Raw genomic sequence first — 12,123 nt, 5'->3', positions numbered from 1 at the left:
TAAATTAGGGAGGATGAGAGTTACAGGTAGGATTACTGTTAAGGGGAGGCATAGTGTTGTTGATTTAGGGTAGAGCATCTCTAAGCTGTGGCACTCAGCTTGGAAAAACAAACTTTGAAAGTATAGCACGTTCAGCTTATGTATTATTTAGTGCATGCCTTGTGTTTACCAAGATAATATTGCTGTACTTCCTGTAAAATCTTTTCTTGGATTCCATTGAGGGACATTAGCAATTTAGAAACAGTCTGGTTCCACTGAATAAATAAAAAAAACAAACAAAAAAAAAACAAAAAACACACCTCCGTATAACCTCTCCTCTACCCAGTACAGGGGGTCCCCTACTTACAAACATCCGACTTACAAACGACTCCTACTTACAAACGGAGGGAGACAACAGGAAGCGAGAGGAAATCTACCCCTAGGAAGGGAAATTCACTCCTGTAAGAGTTAATATGGGAAAAAGGTGTCTCCACTGATGCTTTATCACCAATCCTTATTTCCCTAATAACCCCAAATTTTCAAAATCCAATTGTCATTGGGACAGAAAGTGAGGTGAAATCTTCTGAACAGGGGCACAGACAGCAAAACAAATGTTACAGGGGTGATAACCCTTCCCTATGTTATCTACAAAACTTAAAAATAGATTTTTTGGCTGGAGCTACACTTAAAAAATTTACCTGTTCCGACTTACAAACAGATTCAACTTAAGAACAAACCTAAAGTCCCTATCTTGTTTGTAACCCGGGGACCCCCTGTATATGTCTCAGTTTTCTGAGAAAGCAAGGTCAAGGGCAAGAGCAAAACACACAGAAAGGGGTGGGGCCTGTGTACTTCAATGAACCTGTTTACAGCAAGCACAAAAATCGTATTTTCTTTATCAGCAATTGAGGGAATTTAGAAACTGTCAGGATGTTCAAAAGCAGTCCAACCTAAGGGGTGGACAACACCCATAGACCCAATAATTTGGGATTCATTTAGAACACAAGGTACCAGAAGGCCCAATACCAAAGTCTGAACCAAGGAAGGAGAACTTTAGTAGGAGGAGCTATATTATATTATCCATCCTTCTAGATCTATACATTTTGCATTATATACTGTATATGATACATATGCAAAATTCTATATTCACAAACAAAATACATACAGTATTATACTGTACGGAGCTTGAACATTTTTTTTTTTAGTCAACAGATAGCTTTTTACTACTGTACATTGCAAACCTCAAAGAAGGTCATATACTTTTTCAAGCAACGGAAACATGCTTTAAACAGCTCAGTCATAATTTGCGGTCTCAGAGTTTTTCCAATCCACAGACTAAGAAGTCAAAAAGTACATGCAGTGGGAAATTCCAAGCAGCTATGGAGCTCTAAAAATTTAAGGCTAGGAACAGCAGGTGGATTCTTGAGGTCTAGGGTTGTATGCACTGCATCTATAAGGTCTGAATCAAGTCCCTTTTAAAATCTGGATCTGCTTCAGGTAACCATGGGAACCCGTATAAAGCCTCGCTAGAAGCAGACAGATGGGAGTTAAATCAGAAACTAACAGGACTATATAGGGCCAGCTTGCGTAGGAGAATCAGGACTTTCAGGAACTAAGATCAGCAGAGAATGGCACCAGAATGTGTTCAGAACCTCCCTGGCATAGCGCCTAAAATAACCATAGCCCGTACATGGAAAATGCCTGTAATTAATGTTACCTTGGTAAAACACAAGGTGTCCTGGATCATGATCAACGAAAAACTGGTCAGTATAAGACAAGATTGGCAAGCTAGGTTTGAGAAAGTCTGGAAACCCTGGATTGCTCATCTTCAAGATCCTTGAAATATGGGTTGTTTGTGCTGAGGTGCCGGGACCCGGGGGACCCATTCCACTCTGTTCTACTCTACCTAATTTCTCATTTCTCCCTTTTTTTTTTTTTTTGGTTCTTGTTAAGTTTATGTTTTTGTTTTTTCAGATGATGGTTCGGCCACACCATAATGATGGAGGGAGGGGTGGGGGAGGGGGGACTTTTCGGTTTTGAGGGATGCTATCAGGAGACAAGGATGGCCATAATACAACCTTTCTTAATGGGTTTTGTTATTACTTATATGGATAAGAGCCACCAAATATAATGTATATTGCATTCCTGTTTCAATAATTTGCTGATGAATACCTGGGCATAATGTTCTGTATGCTGTTTTGAAAAAGTAAAACTATTGGAAGAGAACCTCCTTGGCAGAATGCCGTGCCACGGTATTTAAAAATAGATACCAACTCCATCATGGATAAAGAGAGGTCCTTGTGGACCTGTAGCTGCACTTGATAGTTGTGACTAGTGAGTAATGCTCTGGGGACGATGTATCCATGACAATAGGAGTCGCAGATTCCAGGCATCTGTTCCTTCCAAAGAGATTGGTTAAATGCCCCCTGAACCATGGGTATGGGGTGAGGTCATCTATGGAAGTGGGACTGTCCATTGATTGTCTTGCAATGGCTCAAATACTCACAAACCCAGGCAGTTAGGGTCAAATAAGGGTTTTGGCCAACTGGAGGAGATTATCAAGTCACTGTAGGTGGACAGTGGAAATGACTGGAGCTCAACGCTGTTTTTTAAAGAGGAAGTAAACTTCCTCTGCAAACTTTTACCTATAGGTAAGCCTATAATAAGGCTTACCTATAGGTATTGAAAATATCTACTAAACGTGTGCAGTCCAGGAGATATTTCCAGTGCATGCTGCCAGCGACATCACTGGCGCATGCGCTCTGCAGGAAAGGCCCACGTGTGCCGTTCCTTCCGAGCCGGTGCCGTGAACAGCGGCTCCCACGCGCATGGCCAATTACAGCGCCGGAGCCTGCGAACCTGGAAGAAGCTCCGGGAAAGATGTCGGCCATGACCGTGATCTGCGGGAACCGCTGCAGCAGCTTAGTTTTAAGGTGCGTATTTCATAATGAGCTAGTATGCAATGCCTCTGTTTATGTCTCTGTCTTGCAGGTTGTTTTTTTTTTTGTGAATTTTTTTCAGAGGTTTACAACCTCTTTAAGATCCAAAGCAGTAGCGGGATCATGCTTCTCCGGGCAAAATGGCAGGAAAGAGCATGGAGTGCACATGTGATCCCTCACTCAAACTACAGTAAACCAACAGTTGCAGGAATTTCAAATGGTTACCAAGGATGCAGTAGTGAGGTAGAACTTGGTGCTTCAGCCCACCCGGCCTTACTCACTAAGTGAGTCTTCAGAGACAGGCTCACACTTGGGGCTGTGCCACAGCTCGTTACTCTGCTCTGCAGCTAACACAGTACACGTGGCTCTGGGAAGAGACAATGCAGAGCCTAGTGCCTGAAAGTCACATACCATACTAGGCCTGCAGATCCAGTGGACCAGGGTACAACATCAAAAATCTAGTGCTGAGGAGCTACAAGTCTGGACTGAAGTCACCAAGGAAAAATAATACTAGTCAGAAGGTTAGCAAAAATGAATTAGAAAAGGCAGGGCAGAAACAGGATTATATTGGAGCTGGCTTATGCTTTGTCTGTTTGCCAGTGTCCCAGCCTTCTGTAAGTGGCAGTATAACCTGACTGTTTGTGAAATGCTGTCTCCCTCAACAAATTATAAAGACTGATAAAAGCAAAAATGAAAACATAAGAATATTAATCAGGAGTTTATTAAAGCACTGTTCATGTTTCCGCTAAAGTTATATGTGAGGATGGAGATATGCGAGATGCCATTGCTGATAATTGGAATTTGAAGTATTACAAAGGAAAAAAATGAAAGCAGTAAAGGCAGCACAAAGCAGACTAAGATACGACTAATGCCGCGTACACACGGTCGGACTTTTCGTCTACAAAAGTCCAACGGACGCCGACGGACTAAAGCTGGCTGGTAATCCGATCGTGTGTGGGCTTCTCCGGACTTTCAGCAGACTTTTTCAGCCTCAAATCCGACGGACTTTAGATTTGAAACATGCTTCAAATCTTTACGTCGTAACTACGACGGACCCCGAAATCCGCTCGTCTGTGTGCTAGTCCGACGGACAAAAACCCATGCTAGGGCAGCTATTGGCTACTGGCTATGAACTTCCTTATTTTAGTCCGGTGTACGTCATCACGTACGAATCCGTCGGACTTTTGTGTGGTCGTGTGTAGGCAAGTCCGTTCGTTAGAAAGTCTGCTGCAAGTCCGCCGAAAGTCCGCCGGAAGTCTGTCGGACAGGCTGTCGGACTTTTGTAGACGAAAAGTCCGACCGTGTGTACGCGGCATAAGACTAAAATATGACAAACTAAAACTTTATCGAAATTTGACAACAAAATTAACACTGCAGTACCACATACATCAAGTAGGGGCATCTATTAAGCGGCTGAAAGAAAAAAAATTAAGAAAAAGGCTTTTCTCTTTTTCTTAATGTTTATTGCTGGTGGTATATTCAGGTAACATGTTCAAGAGAATTACAGCCAATAGAGTTGACAGTTTAGTTTTTTATTACTTTAAAGTTGCACTTCTGTTTGTCAAAAAGCACAATTTTTGAATGTTTATGGAACGTGGTTTTATTTATAAAGACAATATATATAACAGCTAAATCTGTGTCTGTGGTGCATGTTCAAACCTTAATACCATAAATAACGTGTTATTAGATTTTTACTCCAGAACTATAGGAGTGTGGCAATTCTAGACAAATGTTTAACCACTTGCTTACTGGGCACTTAAACCCCCCTCCTATCCAGACCAATTTTCAGCTTTCAGCACTGACGCACTTTGAATGACAATTGCGCGGTCATACAACACTATACACAAATGAAATTTTTATCATTTTTTCACCACAAATAGGGCTTTCTTTTGGTGGTATTTGATCACCTCTGCAGTTTTTACTTTTTGTTAAAAAAATGTAAAAAACAATTTAAAAAAAAAAATTTTTTTTATTTTTTATATTTTGTTACAAAAAATTTAAAACAGGTAATTTTTCTCCTTCATTGATGTACGCTGATGAGGCGGCAGTGATGGGCACTGATGGGTGGCAGTGATGGGCACTGATGGGCAGCACTGCCGGGTGGCACTGATTGGCACTACAGGTGGGCATTGATAGGTGGCACTTGTGAGCATTGATAGGTGGCACTTATGGGCATTGATAGGTGGCACTGTTAGGTAGCACTGTGGGCACTGTTAGGTGGCACTATTTGGTGGTACTGATGAGGCAGATGTGCCTCTTCCACGCTGTCAGCGTGAGTAGAAAAAAAAAAAAACGATTACCGATCTTTTGTTTACATCATGTGATCAGCTGTCATTGGCTCGGTGATCAGCCGAGTCTCAGTGATTTGGTGATCAGGGCGCGCGCAGGGAGCGTGCACGGGGGAGGCCGTCATTCGGCCATAGCGCAGATTTGTAGTTGTTAAATAGTACATTACAATTTAACTAAACCCATTAGATTTTAGTTGACTAAATGTACTGGAGAATTTATTTGAATAAAACACGACTAAAACTAACAATTCAAGTGACTAAAATAGGACTAAAACTAAAATGGCATTTAAGTCAAAAGACTAAGACTAAAACTAAATTGAAATTTGACATCAAAATTAACACTATCTGTGGTTGTTCCCGCTCAACAGAAGTTGACCTAACGATCAACTTCTATTGAATGGGCTCATTGGAAGTTTCTCAATCAGCAGTTGCTGACCAGTGTATTCTGACAGCAGAGCGTCCCGCTGTCAGAATACGTGGTCTCAGTGAGGAGGATTCCTCTTCTATCCACCTTGATTGTGTGGATGCAGGAATCTGTTCCATTTTTGTTCAGCCTATTGGCTGAGTGAAAAAGATCCATTTATGGCAAGTCTAACACCACCCTCTCCCCAGACTGATATTGCGGCTGTCTAAAGGTGTCCTCTTTACAACGCCATCTAGAATGCAGACACATCTAATCTAGTGGTCATCAACCCTGTCCTCAGGGCCCACTAACAGGCCAGGTTTTATGTATTACCTTGGGGAGATGCAGACTAGAATGATATCACCTGTGATTATTTCAGTTATCTTGCAAACCTGGCCTGTTAGTGGGCCCTGAGGACAGGGTTGATGACCACTGCTCTAAGATTAAAAAAAAGTGCATTTTTGGCAGGATCACCAAGTGAAATACAGAAAAACATAAAAAACTAAAAAACGAATGCAGCCACCACATCTAAGGATTGGTAAACTGCAATAGATTACATTTTTAATTTGGGGTTTAACACCTAATGCTAGTGCAAGATTAGAGCATATTTTAACTGCAACTATTTCTATCTGGACCAGTAAATTAGGAAATTGTCACAATCCAAACTGGAATCCTTAGAAAATCTTACCCTTTATTTTCCTCAAGAGACCTAGTTTTCTGTCTCACATGATGTCATGGAGATCTTTATGGCTCAGTTTCTTATGGCAGCAGAACCACAGTTGATAGTTACATAGTTAGTCGGGTGGAAAAAAAAATAAAAATAAAAAAAGACCACACACAGAAAATCACTATATACACAATCCTATACACAGCCACTCTGTCAAAGTTTTTGCTTACCTCCTTACAAAAAGAAATCAGATTTGCTTGACAACTTCAGTATTTTGTGAATCCATGCAGAATATATGCCAGCAAAATCTCTTCTATGTGGTCTTTTATTAAACTCTCAGGTAACTTCCTAACTATAGAAGTTAACCACCTCAATACAGGGCACTTATTCCCCCTTCCTGCACAGACCAATTTTCAGCTTTCGGTGCTCTCATGCTTTGAATGCCAATTACTCAGTCGTGCAACACTGTACCCAAACAACATTTTTTTCACACAAATAGAGCTTTCTTTTTGTGGTAATCACCACTGGGTTTTTTTTATTTTTTGCATCATAAGTTAAGAAAAGAGCAAAAATTTTGAAGAAGAAAACAAAAAAAAACTTTTATTTTAGTTTCTAGGATAACATTTTGCAAAAAAGTTATTTTTGTTCATAAATTTGGGCCAAAGTTTATACTGCTACATATCTTTGGTAAAAATAACCCAAATAAGTGTATTATTTGATCTGTGTGAAAGGTAAAGCGTCTACAAACTATGGTGCCAATCATTGAAAATTGATCACACCTGATGTACTGACGACCTCTCTAATTTCTTGAGGCTCTGGAATATCAGGAAAGTACAAATGCCCCCCCAAAATACCCCTTTAAGAAAAGTAGACAGTCCAAGGTATTTAGTAAGAAGCATGGTGAGTTTTTTGAAGTAATTTTTTTTCCACAGTTCTTAGAAAAATTAAGAAATTATAATTTTTTTTCACACAATTGTCATACTATTAAGTTATTTCTCACACACAGCATATGCATACTTCCAATTACACCCCAAAATACATTCTGCTACTCCTCCTGAGTATGGCGATACCACATGTGAGACTTTTTCCCAGCCTGGTCACATAAAGAGGTGACACATGCAGGGAGCACCATCAGTGCTCCCTGCATGTTTTTTTTTCCCACAAGTTTTCGAAAAACGTGGAAATAAAATGAAAATTTTTTTTTTTTTTACACAAAGTTGTCAATTTATAGATTTCTAACACAGCATGTACATAGCAAAAATTATACCCCAAAATACATTCCGCTACTCCTCCTGAGTTGGCGATACCACGTGTGAGACTTTTACACAGCCTGGCCACATACAGAGGTCCAACATTGAAGTAGTACCTTCAGGCGTTCTAGGAGCATAAATTACACATCTAATTTCATTCCTACCCATCACACATTTGAAGGTCCTGGAGCACCAAAACAGTGGAATTACCCATAAAATGACCCCATTTTGGAAAGCAAACACCCCAAGGTATATTCTATGATCCATGGGCTGGCGACAGGTACTCGGGTAATCTGAGTGGATGGTGACGGGTACTCAGATGGGCTGGTGACAGGTCCTCTTTATTACTGGGGGGGCAATTAGTGTGTGTTGGTGTGCACTGTAAGTGGCAACGAGCGGTTACCGCAATCTCCTCTTCATACACGATCGGTGTGCGAGGAGGAGACTCCGGTAACAGCTTGTTACCGCGCTTTGTCACGTCACGTGGTAAAGAGGCATTTTTATTGGCTCTTTACACTGATCTGGGATGGGCTGTGTCCCGAGGGACATGCCTCGTCACCGTGCTGCATGTCGATTATGAGCCACTGTGGATCATTTGGGAGCACTGTCAAGATGATCCCCTTTAAAGGGGTTCTAAAGGCTCGACGTTTACCTTCGTGCATCACCTTCATTATCTCCCTCTGCTGTCAATCACAGCCAGCGAGCCAATGAGGAGAGAGAGAGGGCGTGGGGCTGAGCCACGGCTGTGTGAATAGACACCTAGAGCAGTGGCTCGGGAGCCAGCCTGCTAGGGTACCCCCATTGCAAGCTACTTGCTCCGGGGGCAATTGGCAGGCGGGATGGGCCAGGAGAGCCGGCGGGGGGACCCAAAAAGAGGAGGATCAGGGCTGCTTAGTGTAAAACCACTGTACGCAGCTGGTAAGTATGTTATGTTTGTTATTAAAAAAATTACTGCCTTTAATATCACTTTAAGGACTAAGGTATTTAAATTGGCCTTCTCTATATCCTAGTATATCTAGTAAAGCGCCTACATGCATTGATTTGACCTTTTTACTGATTATAAATTAGAATTTTTAGGGGTTTGTTCTACTCGCTTTTGCAAACTGTTGTTTGTTTTAAATTTTTGCAGCCTTGATTTTTCTTTTGTATATTCTGTTATATTTACCTCATCTGCATAGTCCAAGTTTGTCATTCTACCAATGATTTACTATTGGCTTTGGGATAATGATCTAGCAGGGATAACTGGAAACTTCAGAAGCCAATGTAGGATGATACCTCTATGGTAGTATGCCATTTTATTTGACTTTATGTACCATTAATCGGGATGCCTGGCACCTTTTCTGACTAGTTATCACTTTGTCAGCGCCCTGTTAATTTTGTCTACGGTAACTCTCTAAAATCAAAAATAAAAGGAACTTATTAAAAAAAAAAGTTATGCCATAGTATGACAATTCAGAGCATGCAGAACAGACAGCAGCCACGAAACTTTATTATGTACAAAAAGACTTACATGTGTCTTAATAAGGAACATTTACAACAGGAAGCACAGGGTAGGCTTTAAAGTGCTCCTTTTGAAAACACAATTTAAGTGCCATACTTTCTGTTTAAAAAAAGTGATATGGGCAGTATTTACTGCACAATATTTTATGCTCGCTAATTTCATACTGATCCCATACAGTGAGGGAAAAAGTATTTGATCCCCTGCGATTCCGTACATTTGCCCACTGACAAAAAATGATCAGTCTATAAATTTTAAATGGTAGATTTTAACAGTGAAAGACAGAACAAAAAAAATATCCAGAAAAACGCATTTCAAAAAAGTTATAAATTGAATTGCATTTAATGAGTGAAATAAGTATTTGATCCCCTATCAATCAGCAAGATTTCTGGCTCCCAGGTGTCTTCTATACAGGTAACGGGCTGAGATCAGGAGCACTCTCTTAAAGGGAGTGCTCCTAATGTCAGCTTGTTAACTGTATAAAAGACACACGTCCTCAGAAGCAATCAGATTTCAATCTCTCCACCATGGCCAAGACCGGAGAGCTGTCCAAGGATGTCAGGGATAAGATTGTAGACCTACACAAGGCTGGAATAGGCTACAAGACTATCACCAAGCAGCTTGGTGAGAGGGTGACAACAGATGGTGCGATTATTAGCAAATGGAAGAAACGCAAAAAAGCTGTCAATCTCCCTCTGTCTGGGGCTCCATGCAAGATCTCACCTTGTGGAGTTTCAATGATCATAAGAATGGTGAGGAATCAGCCCAGAAGTACACAGGAGAATCTTGTCAATGATCTCAAGGCAGCTGGGACCATAGTCACCAAGTAAACAATTGGAAACACACCACGCAATGAAGGACTGAAGTCCTGCAGCGCCCGCAAGGTCCTCCTGCTCAAGAAAGCACATGTACAGGCCTGTCTGAAGTTTGCTAATGAACATCTGAATAGTTCAGATAACTGGGGTGAAAGTGCTGTGGTCAGATGAGACCAAATTCAAGCTCTTTGGCACCAACTCAATTCGCTGTATTTGGAGGAGGAATGCTGCCTATGATCCCAAGAACACCATCCCTGTCAAACATGGAGGTGGAAACATTACGCTTTGGGGGTGTTTTTCTGCTAAGGGGACAGGACAATTTCACTGCATCCAAGGGACGATGTACCATCAAATCTTGGGTTAGAACCTCCTTCCCTCAGCCAGGGCATTGAAAATGGGTCGTGGATGGGTATTCCAGCATGACAATGACCCAAAACACAGGGCCAAGGCAACAAAGGAGTGGCTTAAGAAGAAGCACATTAAGGTCCTGGGGTGGCCTAGCCAGTCTCCAGATCTTAATCCTACAGAAAATACGTGGAGGGAGCTGAAGGTCCGAGTTACCAAACATCAGCCTCAAAACCTTAATGACTTGCAGAGGATCTGCAAAGAGGAGAGGGACTAAATCCCTCCTGAGATGTGTGCAAACCTGGTGGCCAACTGCAAGAAACGTCTGACTTCTGTGATTGCCAACAAGGGTTTTGCCACCAAGTACTAAGTCATATAATGTGAAGGGGTCAAAAACTTATTTATTTCACTCATGAAAATGCAAATCAATGTATAACTTTTTTGTAATGCATTTTTCTAGATCATTTTTGTTGTTCCGTCTCACACTGTTAAAATAAACCTACCATTAAAATGATAGACTGATCATTTCTATGTCAGGGGGCAAACGTACAAAATCAGCAGGGAATCAAATACTTTTTCCTCACTGTATATATCACCATAGGATTAGTTAAAGAGGTACTGTAGCTGGGGAAAGGTTAGGATGGAAATATTCCTTTCTAATGTGGTTGAACCATCGATCCAATACACTTCTGTCACCCACCAAATAAAGTTAGATCTCACCTCTCTGTGACAGGAGACCCTTCAGGTTTGCGAGATATAACATAACGACAACTAAGTCCAGCATCCTTCACCATTTGGTCTCCTAAAAACTCAGCTAAACGTTTGGCAGTACTGATAGAAGTAGATTTTTGTTCTCCATAATCCTCTAGCCGCCTGGACATGGAGCGATTCTCAGAAATCAACTCGAACAACTCAGAGTCTGGCATGTTGGCAGCCTTACGAAAGAAGATAAAAATTAACATATATTAAAAAAAAAATTTAAAAATCCTCAATTGGCAGGTCATCTAAACCACCATACTAAAATCAATACTTGCAATATTGGTAAGTTCGATTTTATTTATTTAAAAAAGATGAAATAGTATCAGAGAAAGGTAACCATACAGAAAAAAAAAAATGTTCGAAAAGTGACTAAGTCACTGACAAAATCTGATGACAAGTATAAAGTACACATATCTGCAGCAGCTTTTAGTACCTCAAATTCTACTTATATTTGGCCATTCAAGTTGGAAAAGCTTCTGCACTTTCTAGTACAGTGGAACCTCGGATTACAAGCATAATCCGTTCCAGAAGTATGCTCGTAATCCAAAGTACTCACATATCAAAGCGAGTTTTCCCATTGCAGTCAATGGAAACGAAAATTTGTTTTGCATTGACTTCAAATGGATGCAATACCGCATGCGGCCAGAGTCGGGGGGGGGGGGGGGGGGGGGAGCGGAGAGCCTCGGAAATGGGCGAAAAGGCCTGAGGGACACTTCGGTGGACTTCGGCAAACCTCGGAAAGACTCCGTTCACAAGCCTTTCTGAGGTTTGCCGAGGTCAGCCGAACTGGCCTCGGGATATAGGGGTGAAAAGATGCACAAACGACAGACGACGCCATTTGTGGTGAAACATACGTCGGGAGGTTGACGCTCTCACGTCATCGCCATTTTCAGTGTGGACGGGTGCTCGCTATGCCGGCCGGCTGTTCGCTGTACTTTATTTTACTCATGTGAGTTTTCTACCTTATTCGAATAAATCGTTTTTTATCAGTATTACACTATGGCTAGTTTCTCTTTATCTACATGCTTGTGAGATGTCAATTTGGAGTCCTTGCTGTATCCTTCGGTTCATGCTGTAGGCGGTCCAGAACGCTAGTTGGATCTCTCACACTGTTATTGAACACAAGCTGTTGTTGGTTTGCCTTGCGGTAAGCGCATTATTTGCCTGGTAGTGGATCACG

General features: G+C 41.4%; 1 protein-coding gene across 1 annotated transcript in view; it reads right to left on the bottom strand.

Moving 5' to 3' along the window:
* The window catches only part of POLE (DNA polymerase epsilon, catalytic subunit), a 153,119-nt gene that overhangs the window by 34,884 nt on the left and 106,112 nt on the right, over positions 1-12,123 (bottom strand). The window contains exon 26 of the mRNA XM_073630975.1: positions 10,905-11,119. Within this exon, the coding sequence (XP_073487076.1) occupies positions 10,905-11,119 (215 nt within the window). The remainder of the gene's footprint in view (positions 1-10,904; positions 11,120-12,123) is intronic.

This window comes from Aquarana catesbeiana, linkage group LG01 (genome assembly GCF_042186555.1).
Source record: "Aquarana catesbeiana isolate 2022-GZ linkage group LG01, ASM4218655v1, whole genome shotgun sequence".
In the NCBI taxonomy this organism is placed as follows: domain Eukaryota; kingdom Metazoa; phylum Chordata; class Amphibia; order Anura; family Ranidae; genus Aquarana; species Aquarana catesbeiana.
Note: the sequence above shows the minus strand (reverse complement) of the source record. Positions and strands in the feature narration are given on the sequence as shown.